We start from the raw sequence: 16,420 nt of genomic DNA, 5'->3' as shown, positions 1-16,420 counted from the left end.
GAGCTCTAGAAATTTTGATTCCCTGATCGGGGGTGGGAATGTTGGGGAAGTCTGTGCTTGCTGCTACTGGAAAAAAGCTTTAAAAGCACTGGCATAGCTAAAGTGGGAGTACTGAGCCACTGTTCTGTTTGAGCTGCCAGCCAGAAAATCTGGTGCCTGGTGGAAGGTGTGTGGCCACATATGAACTGCCATTAGTACATACAGGAAGAGGTACAAGTGTCTCAGACAAAGAAGCGAAAATTTTTACTAGAAAAATGTAATGGGACTGAAGGTAATATTAAGAAATCTGAATGCACTGACATTGACATGAAATAAAAACGTTGCAAGAACTGGGAAAGGAGCATTTCAACTTGGACAATTAAGAAGCTAAAGTTTTAGAACATGTATCATATGGGTGTGACTTATTCTTTGCCTAAACAAATTAGTCTGCACCAACTTAGTGTTAATTGTTAGACTTCTATAACATTATGCATAATTTGCTCTGCATCTTGGAAAAAAGTTTCAGAAGCACTCAAGTGACTTCGGATCCTAAGGCCCAGTTTCAAAAGTGACTTTAGCTCTTAAGTGCCTTTAGAAATTGGGGCTTATGGTCCTAAGTCAGTAAGGCATTTTTGAAAAGTTTACTCTAAGTTTATTTGGAAGCTATGGCTGACTACTTGATGAGTGGAGTGTCAACAAGATAAGTGACAACACTGCTGTGTGATTTTCGCTGGTTGCCATTCAATTTCTGGGTGGAAACTGAAGTGTTGATTTTGCCTATAAAGCTCTAAATGTTCCAGGACTGGTCTTGATAGACTGCGTCCTTCCTTGTTCTGTACTGCCAAAGTGGAGATCTGCAGAGGCATCTGAGCAGGAGCGCTCTTCTGGGAAGGAGCTGCCAGCTAGTTTTTTTTCCTGTAAAACCCCCTTGACTTGGTAATTCATTCCTTCTCTTGATGCAAAATAGCCTAAATCTACTACCACCCAGGAATGCTGCAAGGCTCACCTGTCTTTTAGGCAAGATAGGAGTGCAGAAGGAATAAGGTAGATACTGAGATGGAATGGGTTACTGATTTACTTACTATATTACTTGGTTATGATTGGATTTTGTTATAGGATGTAGGTGGCTTATCATATAGTATAATTATGTGATTTTAAGTGATGAAAGATCACCTAGGCCAGGGTTTTCAAGAGTGGCTAAGACTGAGGGTTTCTCAATTTTGGAGAGTTCAAACTAAGATACATTAAGGAGCTGATTTTCAGAAGGTGGGTGTTCAGATCTCAAGCTGAATATACCAGATCACTAGTGACTGTAGAAAATTCTAGCTGTACAGCTCTGGATAGATGCCCATTCTGGGGCGGCCTTGGGGGTGGGGATGAAGAAAAAGGGGGCAGTATCAATGCAGTCTAGAGAATTTAGATACTTTGTCTCCCCTTAAAATTGAGATGTAGTCTAAAATTTCAACACACTTTTAAAATCTGAGCTATAAAGCAAAATGAAATCCAGCCTCATCATAAGAGTTCTGGGCTTGTTGGGTATCACTGTGAAAATTATACATGTATTAATGCCCGTGACAGGATAACCACAACTAAACATTCCCACTTAAGTAAAACTCCTACATTCTGAACTAAAGCAATTTAGAAAAATTCTTGCCAGTCATTAAAATATTAGTTCTGAGATATACACTGCCTCAGTTTTGTGATTAAACACAGCACTCAGTCATCATATAGCTTTTCATTTAGATCATGATAATGGACAGCATTTCCTCTTACCTCCTGAATAAGAGCATTATGTCGCAGCACTTTACGTGCTTTCATGATACGGACTATAGCAGCTTGAAGGTACATTTTCCTGTCTTCATCTACAGCACTTCTGGTCTGCTCCATCTCCTGAAATATGGGAAAAATGGTGATGCTGCAAACACACTAGGATCAATAAACATTCAGAAAACACCTACAACGCTTCTGACTTTGCTAAAGGAAAAAAAAAGTGAAATGTTAACAATGAAAGCTAGTTAAATCTCAATTTTAGAGCTTCTGGGCAGGATTCTTGTCTATGATTACAGCACACAAAATGCAAGTTGGGGTGGGAATGGGGGAGGAAAAGGAGAGTTCTAAAGTAGCATAAAGCTAACTTTTTGCATTGGCTTGATCCCAGTGAAGTTAATGTGCAATACCAGTCTCTCTGTGCAGTTAGGGCTGCCTCAAGATTGCTGTAATTTACAATGACTGCTTGTGACACTCTGTACCTCAAAGCAACACCCTGGAACCCCCATATTCACCACTGTCATAGAATTATGATATGTTTTGTAAAAAGCATGCCTTGTGAGGTATCATTTTAAAAGTCTTGATCTGTTGAACATTAATATCCTGTTGGATTGTATGTGCTATCATTGTATGTGAAGTTATGAAGGTTTGCTCTGTGTGTGTTACTGAAATACGTTGTGGAACACCCACAACCAACCTTTCAGGTAAAACAATGCAGTAGCCGGACAGCCATTAATGGCTCATCAACACCCATGAAGGAAAGAATCCCAGGAACTATACACATATGTAGACATCTCAGAGGGAGCATGTATACAACAGAGACTGCTTGACCAATGGGAATTGCCTGTTACCCACACGTCATAGCAAAAGATCTTTCCAGCAAGTTGGAAGAAACTATAGAAGAGGGGAAGTGACATCATAACTTGGCCTCACTCCCTCCACAACTCAACACCTAGAAACACATCTGGAGAACAAAGACGTTGAACTCAGAGAGGTGGTCCCAGCCCTTGTATTGAGGATCTATAACCTGCTTGTACCATCTGTCAGGATGACACACTGCTTGATTCAAATCCTGTTTAGTTTGTAGAACTTAGACTGCGAATTTAACCCACTCTGATCTATATGCCTGCTACTTATAATCACTTAAAATCTTTCTTTCTGTAGTTAATAAACCTGTTTTATATTTTACCTAAACCAGTGTGTTTTGGTTGAACTGCGTGGGACATCTGCTGAGGTTACAAAGGTGGGTGCACATCCATTTTCCCTTGCAGAAGTGGCAAACCGGATAATAAACTTGCACTGGTCAGAAGCCTGACCATTGTAAGACAGTGCAGTTCTGGGGTGCAAGACAAGGGAGCTGAGGGGAATTGGCTGGAGCCTCTCTATTGTTGGTTCATGAGTGGCTGGGAAAAGATTCATGTAACTCAGCTGGGTGTGTCCCTGCCTGTGGATGTCTGTGTAAATGCAGTACCTGCCAGAGGTTTGTGGCGTGACAGCATCACGGAGTGAGAGGGAGCCCAGGTTGCTGGAACAAAGGGCTCAGCAGTCCCACAGTCCAGGTTGCACCTCGGGGACCCTGTCACACTGCTAACAACCCTAAGCAGCCAAAACCACAGCTAAGGACCAGTATCAGAGTGTTCTGTCCAAACCCCCTTTCCCTGATACATGAACAGCAGGGAAAGAGATCAGTGTTAGAGTCTCTGTAGCCCATAACTGCCACCAACAGATCCCTCTGGAGCTAGGTATTTTAGCTTCAGGAACAGATTGTACAGGTACTGCAGCCTGATCTACATAAAGCATGATATAAACACATATTATAGCTCTGCATATTTGCAGTTTTGCTCACTTTTAAAACTATAAAGCTCTCCTAAAATTCTACAAATCCCTGTCTTAAATGTAAATCCTCTTGAATTAGCATTCTCTAATGAGAAATTGTTTAAAAAACTGTCCCAATCTATACTAACGGCTTATTATTCCCTCCCACACACAGGCAGAAATGCATACTGTTTCAGTCAGATTAGAATCTATAAATTATGATTCATGTGATGAGTGTTTTATATAACAAAGACAGATGCTCCTGCCTGGAGGACCTTAATTAGTTCAGGCAGATAAGACAGTTTATCATGAAGTGGTGAAGATATCTGAAGAGAGCAGTGCAAAAAGGCTCCATAAAAGAGGTGTGTTTTCAGGAGGAAGATGTTCTTGAAAGATGAAAGGAAAGTTGCTTGGTGTCTGAGATGAGGGAATTTCAAAGCACAAGAGGTGCCATGGAAGAAGGTGAAAATCTGAGAATGGGATAAGAGTGCAAGGGTAGCTTCAGAAAGGCTTAAAGTGGAAGGATAAAGGAGGAGAAAAAGAGCACATATAAAGGAGCACGACAGCTGAAATGGATCTTGAAAGTGAGGCCATGGGGCCTGGACTTCATGCAAAAGGCAAGAGAGCTAGAGATGAATAAAGGTAAAGATCCTGGTAGAGGGAAAAGGAATATACTATGGTTTCAAGATGTTATGCTCAATAAAGGAAACAAAATTACATGTAATCCTATTTCCATTTTTATACAGATGTGCCTGCAGCTGGCTAAGTTTTAACAACAACCACCTTGAGATGACAAAAAATGAAGAATCTAGCAGTCTTACTAAAGAATGGTTCTATAAAAGATTTTTCATAGAAACTCTGAAAGCTGGCAAGTGAAGCCCAAATATGAACCACATAGAGGCCTTGAGTGGAAACACGAAGTTGCTACTGCATTAGCCGAGTATACTTTAAACAGAAAGGGAAACAATCAATTCAGGCTTTGATGGGATTCTTCTAATTCAACATCCACCTTTCAGGAGACAGATACTGGGCTAGATGAATCAGAGTATCAGAAGGGACCTCAGGAGATCATCTAGACCAACCCCCTGCTCAAAGGAGGACCAATCCCCAACTAAATCCCCAAATCCTTAAATGGCTGCCTCAAGGATTGAACTCACAACCCTGGGTTTAGCAGGCCAATGCTCAAACCACTGAGCTATCCCTCCCCCACCACGAACCATTGGTCTGACCCAGTATGGATGTTCTTATGTTATATTCACCTTGATAACAAGCATATAGACACACACACACACCCCTATCAAAAATATTGCAAAAATTTTGAATTTTGAATGGGCTTTTCTAAAGGCTCTACATGCAAAGCTTCATATACTCAGAAGCAAATGGCAACTGAACAGGGTCTGTAACAAGGTTAGTGGATTCTCTTATACTGGCAGACTGGGATTTCTGTAACAGTTTCATTTCAATTTAAAAATATATTTTAATAAATAAGAATACGAATATAAAAATAAATACCGGAGCACATATAGTAATTGCATATTGTTTCTGTATTATCTATTTCCAGTGTGTCTTAGACTTCTGTATTAACAATGCAATAACACTGCAGAAGTTAGCAAGGGAAAAAGATATGCTCGAACTGTTAGATCTTTGGACATTTTAGGAGGTGTGGAAATCAAACTGAAATTGCGAGATAAACACATTAGCTGCACATTTCTACAAAAGTGATCAGCAGACAAGTAGCAGACACTATAAAACACCAACATTTTTATCTTGAGAGTTGAAACATATTGAAATGAATAGAATAGTTCACACCTCTCAGAATTATTGTTCCACGCTGTTCACTCAAGACATCACACAGTATACTAGTTCACACCTAGCTCACAATTTCAAGCTTAATCTTCAGAGCCATGAGGGTCAAAAGCAATTTTAAAAAAAAAAAGTTTACATTCTGGAGTACAATTCTGTGACAAGGAGCAGGGGGAGTAGATTCTGCATCCACAGACCCACTGAATACTTGGTGCTTCAGTTTAAGTTAGTGAAACCCATTCTTCACAGTTCTGTAGTTTAGATAGTTTCAAGAATGGTTTTGAAACATAAAACATTCAGTCTGATAAAAATAGACACTTTTGAAATCTTCAATGTGAGTCCATATTATCTCCTTTTTCTAGCAGTAGTAAAGGTAAAGAAAGACATTCTGATACAGGTTTCTGAGTTCTGATGATTTAAAAAGGGCCAAACTGAGTAATCCTTTCAGGGCTGTGATTAGGTTCTAAGATATTTTTGTTTAAAAAGCACTAACATAAAATCTCTGCCTTAGTGGACATGGAATGCTAAAATCAGAGCTAAGTGTATCCTCATGCTCACAACTTCAAATTTGATTATACACCTCTACCCCGATATAATGCGACACGATATAACACAAATTCGGATATAACGCGGTAAAGCAGTCCTCCGGGGGGCGGGGTGGGGGCGGAGGGAAGAGAGAGAGAAAAGCTGCACTCTGGCAGATCAAAGCAAGTTTGATATAACGTGGTTTCATCTATAACGCAGTAAGATTTTTTGGCTCCCAAGGACAGCATTATATCGGGGTAGAGGTGTATACAGAACTCAAAATAGCAAAGATTTCACAATTTCTTGGGTTTGTTCTTTCTAACAAAGCCACATATCCTACCATTTATTATAATATACTGCATTCCAAGTAGTGGATGCTACCTTTAATGAAGACAAACAAGTTAAAGGTATTAAACAACAACAAACATGTTACAGTATTAGTCTGTATAACTATAGATTTCTTTCATTAATATAAGAGATATAGATACACTTCAATAGTTGAGAAACGGAAAAACATTAGCGTAGAATTCATACTTTAGTTCCAAGTTCTTCAAAAGACAAAAACCTTCCACAATTAATAAGTGTCTTGAATTATGCCTAGATAATAAAGATAGGTTTCATTAAGTGCCTCTTGTCTGTCTATTACTGGTGAAATTAAAATTTAGCTCTAGTCAAGTTATGGATTGACTGAAGATCACAAAGACCTACTGATATATTCTAGACAAACGATCTCCCTTTTCCACCCGTAAATAGGGACAATAATTGTGGCAACTGATGGACTTTGGAAAATGTTAACTAGCAAGTATTCTCAGAAGGAGCAAAGAGGTGCAGCCTTTTCGGTTTGTCAACACTATCTGGGTATATACAATATCTGAATCTAGGGAATAAGATGGCTCTTGCATAAGGCTAGGATATTTTTATTAGCTGTATCTGAATTAGCTAACGCGGCAAAGAGTCCTGTGGCACCTTATAGACTAACAAACATATTGGAGCATGAGCTTTCGTGGGTGAATATGAAAGCTCATGCTCCAATACATTTGTTAGTCTATAAGGTGACACAGGACTCTGTCACTTTTACAGATCCAGACTATGATCCTGTGATCATTGTTAAGGCAATAAAACACGTCATGGAGTGTATTAATGGGCTAATGGTGCTTGCTTTAGGTGGACTGTGAGACATGAACACTTTCAACCAACCACCTAAGAAGTGCACTTATAGCTTACTAATGCACATCTTATGGGAACTTATTCCTATCAGAACATGGCTCATGATTCTAAATTCAACTTCTGGGGTAATTGTTTCCACCAGAAAACACAGTCCCTGGTAAAGAAAAAGCAACAACAGGGGAAAGTTTATACTGACTTTTTTTTTTTAAACACTATCTTAAAAATGTTTTATTGATACTTGAATTTTTTAAAAAAATTCTCTTTCCTTCTTTGGTCTTGGGACTCAGAACCTCACCTCCCTTCTCCCATTGTCCATGAACCCAGCTGCCCTTTCCAATAACCATGCTAGACGTTCAGTTTGTACTGAAAATAGTAAATTGGGATTCCAAATTAGTTTTTTTCCCCAATAGTAAGTGGTCCTCTGGCCACAAAGTGCTGATGAAAGGCCAGTCAGTTCCACAGGGGACAAGAGGAGAGTTTCCCCTCCCTTCACATTTTCTGCCCCAAGCTCTTCTGCCAGCCCCTGTCATCCTTCTTTCCCTCTGTAAAGCCTCATGTCCACACAAACCTTGCACTGGTTTAATTAATATATTTTTAATGGATTTTGTTTAAACCCCTTTGTAAATACACTTGCATCTATTTACACCAGACTTGCATTAATTTAGATGAAGTCAGTTTTAAATAACACTTTTATTAAACTGTTGACTTTTATAGATATTGAAAAATACTTGCCTGTGGTGTGTCTTTCTGCATTGATGTGGTAATTTTAAATTTTGTTCGTTTACTGCTGAAGTTCAGATTTAATGAAAAAGTAGACTCTGCTTCTATATCTTCCTGCAATATAAAAAAGCATTTGTGTATTTTAACATTCATAAATGTTGCCAAAAAGCATAAGCAGCATACACATTTTTTAAGGACCGCTAACAATTTATGGGGAAAATTAACACACACATATGCACGGTCAGAAGTCTATAGCACCTTATTAAAGTTTTGGAATTCTAAAGATCCATTTGAACGGAGTTCAACTTTTCTCATGCTACAGCTTATTTGGGCTGGAAAGTCAGCTTATTTTAGAACCAAAATAAACAGAAAGAACACTACCATATATAAAAACAGTATTAATCAGTTCAAACAATGAAAGTAATTTTTTTTCTATTACTGAAGCTACTTGTTTTAGTATTTCTAAAATACAATTTGGAGAGCCTTTTTTGAGAACACAAAGTGCATTTAAGCCAAAGAGGAGACTAGGATTTCCATTTATCTACAGAAGAGTTTCGGGGGTGATCCAACTATGGGTTCTCCCATCATTCTAACCCTAGCTCTTTCCAAAAAACGTATCTGTTTCTATCCCCTCCAGGCCGGATTGCCATGCTAGCTGTTCACTGTGCTCTGAAGATGATGTCTCTCTAAACCAGACAGCAGGATGACATGTAGCACGAACACCTATCTTCTTTACCAGTTTCCAGTCAAGTAATCTGTACAAGTACTACTAATTCTCCAACCACAGGAAAATGGCAAGTTACTGGGCTCCTTCATAGAGTACTCTGGAATACTGCCTAGCCACTGGCTGGCTCACATGCCAGTATTTAGAACACATGAAGTTAATATTTATCGAATGACATGCTTAGGTAGCAACTTTAATTTCACATTCTACAAGAAATCTAGCATATTAAATTAATATTTTTTGCCACTTAGGCACAGTGTTGGAAATATATTAAAGGTTAAGGAGCAGCAGTTACAAGCAATATAGCATATCAAAAACTAAACAGTTTAAGCACAATAATGCTAAGTATAAATCAGAACAAAAATACAATCTAGGTCAAACAGCCACTAGGAAGAAAATTAGACTGAACCAGTGACTCTATCACCAAGGGGGAGTTAATTTCAGCTTTTGAACTTCAACAGAAAGGAAGTATGGTATGTAACATACGTTGTGCTTTGCATTTTCTTTCCTAGCTGCTGTGTGGTTCAGATATTGGTAAACTACTTGCAAAACAGAAGTAAGTAAGTGCATTTCACTGTTTCAGCACCCTGGAGTTCACCGACATGTAATAATAAGTAAGCTGATTTAATGTGCACAGCTCAGCTTTCTCTTTGTTTGGTGGCGTGAAAGGAAGACATAATTAGTACAGGTATTTTGGTACATGAACCCTCTAGCTAAAGGACAGATGCATATGAAAGTAAACATAACCAGAAAGAAAAATTACAAAGCTATTGTATTCCCCTTCCAGTCAGAAGTGATGTTAAAAAGATATCTTTTTAGTTAGTGGGCATAAAGTACCAATTTGAGGCTCCAGAAACAGGAAATTATGAAAAGTATTATACATGAAAATTAGAGATAGAAAAGACAGATTCGATCAGGGATTCTGAACCTTTTTCTTTCTGAGGCTCCCCCAACATGCTATAAAAACTCCACGGCCCACCTGTGCCACAACAACTCATTTTCTGCATATAAAAGCCAGGACTGGCATTAGGGGATAGCAAGCAGTGCAACTTCCTGGGGCACGCAGGAAGCTAGGTTGCTCAGGCTTTGGCTTCAGTCCCAGGTGAAAGAAAGGGCTCAGACCCCCATGCTTCAGCCCCATGCAGTAGGACTTCAGCTTTCTGCCCTGGGGCCCAGCGAGTCTAACACTGGCCCTGCTTGGTGAACCCTCTGAAACCTGCTCCCCCCAGGGGTCCCCAGACCTCTGGTTGAGAACCGCTGCATTATATGATCTTGTCCAGCACCTATAAGGGTAGAACACTCCCCTGACAGAAGATGTATCAGATAGTAAATATAGCATTTCTCTCATATATGCTACCTATTTTTTGCAAGCCTTTGGTACCTTCAACAAAAAACATTTTTTATTTCATGGACTACTTTATTCTAAGGGTATGTCTACACTATGAAATTAGGTCAATTTTATAGAATTCGATTTTTTAGAATTCGATTTTAGACAGTCTATTGCGTACGTCCACAGTAAGCGTATTAAGCTGGTGGAGTGCGTCCTCACTAGGATTGACTTACAGAGCGGTGCACTGTGGGTATCTCTCCCACAGTTCCCGCAGTCTCCACTGCTCATTGGAATTCTAGGTTAAGCTCCCAATGCCTGATGGGGGCAAAAACTTTGTCGCGGCTGGTTTTGGGTACATGTCATCAGGCCTGCCCCCCTTCCATGAAAGCAATGGCAGATAATCGTTTTGCGCCTTTTTTCCGGGGTCCTGTCTGACGGACCCGCTCAACCCGCTGCCTGCCTGGATAATCGGAACCCCAGGCAGGCAGTGGGCTGAGCGCTGCCGGCAGTCTGGGGCTCCATCTGCCGGCTCCTACCAGCCGGGGTCCCGCTCAGCCTCGCTCAGCTAGCAGACCTTGGTGAGGTCGATCGGGGTGCCTGGACAGACACGGCTATCCTTCCATTTGGTGCTCTAAGAGGAGCGACTCCAGGTCATTTTCTTCTTTAAGTTTCGTCTCATGGAGATTCAGTCCTGCCTGGAATATCATGCGAGCTGGAGGCTTCTGCCTCAGGCTGCTCTCCCAGCTGGCAGCACCGACCCCAGCCTGCCCCTTGCTCCCGTGGCTCATGAAGCCTGGACAGTAGTAAGGAGCAGTTCAACTTGTGGAATGACAAATCCAGAATGAAGGACTGCACTCTGTGGGCCATGTTAAGATTATTTCAGAGTCCTAGATAGCATTTAGTCCCTATAAAAGGCTTCATAAAAATTTCCCCTCGCCCCTAACAAAAATGTTAATTTATCAGACCAGCTGATAGGGTAAGGAACCCAGGACTATAACTTAGAGAGAGCGTCCATATTATTTAACTCATAATTGATTGAATTCAAAGCAAAATTTCACAGTGCGGTCTGTTCTAAGGCTAAAAATGCAGGAGGGGAGTCAGAAAAAGGAACAGTGACCTGTTTCTGCCCAGTTTCAAACCGGGGATGTTTCACGTGTTAGGTGAACGTGATAACCACTACACTATGGGGCTTCTCTTTTTTTGCCACAGACTTTACCAAACACACAGGAATGTTTTCTCTAGCTACAGAACCTACCTAATAAAATGTCTATATCTATGGCCTTCCTGCTCACAAGGCAGTCATGCCCCCGCCCAAGGCTGACACAGCACATCGTGCATGTGACACAGCAACCTGGCTCGGACAGGATCACTAGTGAGGCATGATACTTTTGCCGTTAAGCAAACGCAGCAATTCTTTCCTGGCCTCTGCCACTGAATGCCTCCATGCATTACGCTGTGCCCTATCAGTGCGGAAGGACTGCATGAGCTCCGAAAACATGTCCTGTCGAGTGCGTTTTTTTCACCTTCTAATTTGCAATAACCTCAGGGACGGAGATGAAAGGGGGAGTGTAGAAACATTCTGGGGGGACCGCATGGTCATCTGTGCTGCTGAGTTTGCCACGCTGGCCAAACAGGAAATTAAATTCAAAAGTTCCCGGGGCTTTTCTTGTGTACCTGGCTAGTGCATCTGAGTTCAAAATACTGTGGAGAGCGGTCAAAATGGAGCACTCTGGGATAGCTCTTGGAGGCCAATACCGTCAAATTGCATCCACATTACCCAAAATCAGACCTGGCGATGTTGATTTCAGTGCTAATCCCCTCGTCGGGGAGGAGTACAGAAATCGATTTTAAGAGCCCTTTAAGTTGACAAAAATGGCTTGGTCGTGTGGACGGGTGCAGGGTTAAATCAATCTAACGTTGCTAAATTCGACCTAAACTTGTAATATAGACCAGGGCTAAGACTTTAAGAGACCATACTGAACAAGTAATTTGGTCCCAGCATCTGGTCAGTGCCTTTGCACTGTCTCCATCCCAGGCCACTACAATGCTTCTTTACTCCAAAATCAGCCTGGCTCTAGTGGAGCTATGCTTACTGAGTTTTCACTGATAGTTATTGCCTCTAAAGCCATAAAGGGAAGGTTTTGCATACAAAAGGGGCTCAGCAGAAAAGATAATACTGCCTCAGCTGTATTACCTTTTCAGCAGACCCTGCTGGCATACAGCCCAGTGAGAGGAATTTGGATAGCATGTCTGTTGGTCTATCTTCCCCACTGGTTATTCCATCCAGAGGTGGCTGCTCATACCTTCCCCACAGGGATCTGAGAACAGGCATAGGGGACAATAACATGGATCTCAGTGAAGGGCAAGCACTTTTTTTTTTTTTTTTTTTTTTAAACAAACATCATGAGAAGACAGAAACAAACCATGACTGGAAATGTTACACATTCTCTTTGTGACATTACAACATACCTTGTCTAAGTCATGGTTGATCATTTTGACATCAAGTAACGATTTGATGGTTTTTGTCAGTTCCTTCTCATTCATCTGTGTGCTATCCTGAAGCTCTTTATAACTGACAGTTTCACTGTTGTTGAAGGCAAGCAGTACTGCCATTTGGTATGTTGTGACCATGGCTACATAAGGTTTACACAAATAGTTCATTTTTACTTCACCTGTAGTAGTAGTAATAATAATAATAAGTTTCATAAACTGGTATAATAAGTTCACAATTGTGTTGCAAAATCATACAAGATTTGATTATTAAAAGCTGTATGTGCAGTCCTGGACACACAGGGAGAGGTGCCCCTCCATGGCCCAGCCCAGCCGGAGCTGCAGCGGCCAGGGAGAGGCGTCTCTCAGCCGGCCCCGAGCTGCTGCGGTGAGAGAGGGCTGGAGTGAGTCCTCTCTCCCCACTGCAACCCCGGGGCAGCCTGTAGTGCAACCCCCTCATCTCCCGCCCCACCCCAGAGCCATCACCCCCGCACCTGAACCCTCTGCCCCATCCCTGAGCCCCATCCCACACTCCGAACCCCTCGGCCCCACATCACTTCCATATTGGTGCACATAACAAAATTCATTCCACACATGGACGTAAAAAATTAGAGAGAACACTGCTAATAAGAATTTTTTTTTTTTTTTAAACGGCTTCCTCCTACTTGTGAATCACAGAGCTGAACCTCATGCAACAGGCAAAGGAAGCCAATTTATTACCAATTTTTTTTAAATGGTAGTTGGCAATTTAACTTAAACTGGTCTCACTTAAAACATGTGTACTCATGTTAAGCTAAAAGGCCACCCAAGTAGTATAGAGCACGTAGCTGGTTGAAGGTTAGCTCATTGGTTAATAACCCAGAAGTTCTCCCATGGTCTTTTAAAGCCTACAATGTACATCACATTTTTTAAAACCAATAATTGGCTGTAATTAATTATATGCATAAAATGGAGATTATAAAAGATTAATTAAGAAATGCTGCTTGAGATAAGGGCAAAACCATGTTAATATACCCATGAATGTAAAAAATGGCCAAATTATAAAAAACTTTGTTCCAAATTAGAAAGGAGCTTAGGTAAATGTAGAACAGAAAATTATTTATTGCCTGTTACGTGAAGCATGTGCTATTTTGTAAGTTTTCAATACACCAGAAATATGCATTTATTTTACCTGTACAAAGATAATGTAACCAAGTAAGCTTCCTCCCACTGAAGTGCTGACTGTAAAATAATTCAAACTGTAAAACAAAAGTCATCTTCAGTTAAATCACTTAACTATTTATAGCCTTAATTCATTGTCACATTACTACTATAGTTAGTAGAAAAGAAATACTAATTTAATATTCAGCATTTTGTACCTACACATTTAAAAATACTACACAGTATTTCTTCATATATTTACAGGGTGTAAGTTGAAAAATTTGAGCTTTTAGTTTTGACTAAGATGTCTTAGCCAAACATGTTTAAATCTACATATTATATTTTGAAACCTAAGACTTTAGAGACTGAATGTGTCAGAGATGACACTAAGAAATCAACATATGAATTAACAATCAATGCTGTAGCTCAGTATTGTTCAAATATAAGTGCTGTCAATATTGATCCCAAAAGAATAATTGATAAAATTTGTATAACAATTATAATATTTACTATTATTATAGTATTAATTAGGGTATTAAAATTGCATTACCACTATTACTGTTGTTACATTGTCACTTCTATCATCATATGCACAGTACAATTATATTTGTAACCTTTCCTTTAACGCAATCATAATCCTTTATACACTAATTTTGATTCACTGTTTCAATCAAATTAGAAAACCCACTTCATTTGTGTTTTGATATAATTTAGCTAGATCTAGATGTTTTGATGGATGTTGCTATTAAAGCGAATCATAACATCTCTCAGAATAACTTGCATCAATAAAGAAATGTAAAAGATAATTCAGGAAATGGACTATAACATCATGTACTAACCTGACTGCTTACTCATAATACACGATTCAATAAACTACATTAATGATTTAAATTTCTTAGGTATGAAAATTTGAATAAACAAGGGATTTTCAACACTAATTAAGGTCTGGAAATGCAGATAATCAAGAACGTTCCATACAATTAATTTATTTTACATTAAATGTATTCTAATTTCAGAAATTTATTGTACACGACAAATATGTACCCATTTTTATGTTACCTATTTCCTCCATACATATGTTAATAAATTAAAGGAAGTGGGTGCTTAAAGGAGAGTTATTGTTAGAAAGACCTCAAAAAGCAGCTTTTATTTAATTCCCCAACATCAGGGGTGATGACTTCTCAGAGCATAGCCAACTGACAGCCAGAGATTACAAAAGAATAAAAGCTCAGAAGAACAATTATATTCTCTTAATGATTTCTTTGAAGCTGTTTTGATCAACATCTAAAGAGATTTTGTATCTTCCTGAAGCAAGCACAATTAGTTGTAAGATCCTACTGACTAAATAAAATCGAAAGAAAAATGTACCATATTTTGATCATCACAACTCTAAATGGCACCACAAAGTCAGAAATACAAGTAAAAGCTGTAGCTAACATTTAATTCTGCACATCTGCAAGAAAAAACAGAGGACGAAGTCTAGTAGCAACATGGCCATCAGATAATCCCCTCATTATTATTCACAACAGGGGTCCAACAAGCCACAGAGATCTACGACCCTTAAAAAGCAAACAGTGGAATCAATTTGGAGGACAGTGGTCAGGATCTGTTCAATTACAGGCTGAGCAAGTGCAGAATGGTGTGGAAGAAGCTTCATCAATGGCCAGGGTACAGTGTGACTGCTGTGTTGTTGATTTTTCATCTTAATAGTGACTGCTTGCATCTCTGGGTTACAGATCTCACAGACACAGGTCCAGGCATCAGAGATTCAGCAGCTGCGGCCCCATGGTAGCCAACTGTTCTCAGTGATACCCCCCCCCCCCACGCTGGGCTAATACACGCTTAGCTCCCTGCTAATCACCTTCCCCCCCCCCCCCCCCACCACTTGTTTGGCTTCTAGGGCGCCGCCGAAACAGAAAAAAAAAAAGATCATCTTAAATTCCTGATTTTTAACCAGGTTATCCTGAACGATATCACTTTGCTGAGGATAACAGAACAAGATAAAGAGCGATGCTTTCTTGAATGCCAGTCCCTGTCCTTCAAAAGCATCAAAGGTGGATTGAATTTCCCTTTACTGTTGCATTGGCCAGCCTGTGTGGATCATTTTAGTATTGTTTCACTTTGCAAACAGTTAAAAAATAAATTTCAACATCATAGTGAGAGTTAAACTAAGTCCCAAAATTAATTTTCAAAGCACAGGAATGCTACAATTTTCCATATGAGGCATTAAAAAGGAAGAGCAAGATATGAGCACAGTCTGAATTTCTGAATAATTCCGTAACATAACTGAAGCCTACGTCCTCCTGAAGTAGGCACTTTTAAGAGTATTTGTATTAGGTTATTTGGACTAAATATGATTAACATGTTTAAGTTATTTAGAGAACCTTGTCAAATGTTTTTAAACATGTAATAAAAAAAGAATTGGTTCTAACTCTTTTTAAATAGGTTACTTCTTACTCCCCCCGGAAAGCAAAAAAAAACCACTTGGCAATCCAGTTTCCTCTCTCCTTCACTACTTACATTTTATATCATTACATTTGCTGCTATCCTGTTTTACTAGACATGTGCTTACTGTAGATGAGCCAACAAAGGCATTATGTAAGCAGATTAGCTCTTATCAAAAGTAAGGGCCTCATTTCTTTCTAGTAGGCTGACAAATTGAGCAGGACTAACCATCAACAACTGCAGATAGTACAATCACACCCACTCCACCCCAGTTTTCAGAGGTGTCCCTGTGGAAGCAAGGTTAAAGTGCAAGCAAATTTCACTACTATTTTGATATTTATAGAGAGTAATATGATCTCAGACCTGCCACAACTGAGTTATCAAGATCTAATTGCCAAGATTATTAAAAATGAGTAGTTACTGCGGGTGCTTCAATTTCTGGATGCCCTCACTGAATTATGAAGGTGTCTGATTTTCATGAAGTGCTGAACACTCACCACTTGTAAAATAGTCTC

The 16,420-nt window shown here is 39.7% G+C and overlaps 1 protein-coding gene across 13 annotated transcripts in view; it reads right to left on the bottom strand.

The window, feature by feature from the left end:
* The window catches only part of CUL2 (cullin 2), a 109,739-nt gene that overhangs the window by 10,110 nt on the left and 83,209 nt on the right, over positions 1-16,420 (bottom strand). For all 13 annotated transcript variants that reach the window (XM_039523113.1, XM_039523106.1, XM_039523109.1 and 10 more), the window contains 4 exons: positions 13,492-13,558; positions 12,300-12,502; positions 7,789-7,890; positions 1,753-1,869 (listed from right to left, as the gene is read on the bottom strand). In XM_039523113.1, coding sequence (XP_039379047.1) covers positions 1,753-1,869; positions 7,789-7,890; positions 12,300-12,502; positions 13,492-13,558 — 489 coding nt within the window. The remainder of the gene's footprint in view (positions 1-1,752; positions 1,870-7,788; positions 7,891-12,299; positions 12,503-13,491; positions 13,559-16,420) is intronic.

Source organism: Mauremys reevesii, linkage group 2, assembly GCF_016161935.1.
Source record: "Mauremys reevesii isolate NIE-2019 linkage group 2, ASM1616193v1, whole genome shotgun sequence".
NCBI lineage: Eukaryota > Metazoa > Chordata > Testudines > Geoemydidae > Mauremys > Mauremys reevesii.
Note: the sequence above shows the minus strand (reverse complement) of the source record. Positions and strands in the feature narration are given on the sequence as shown.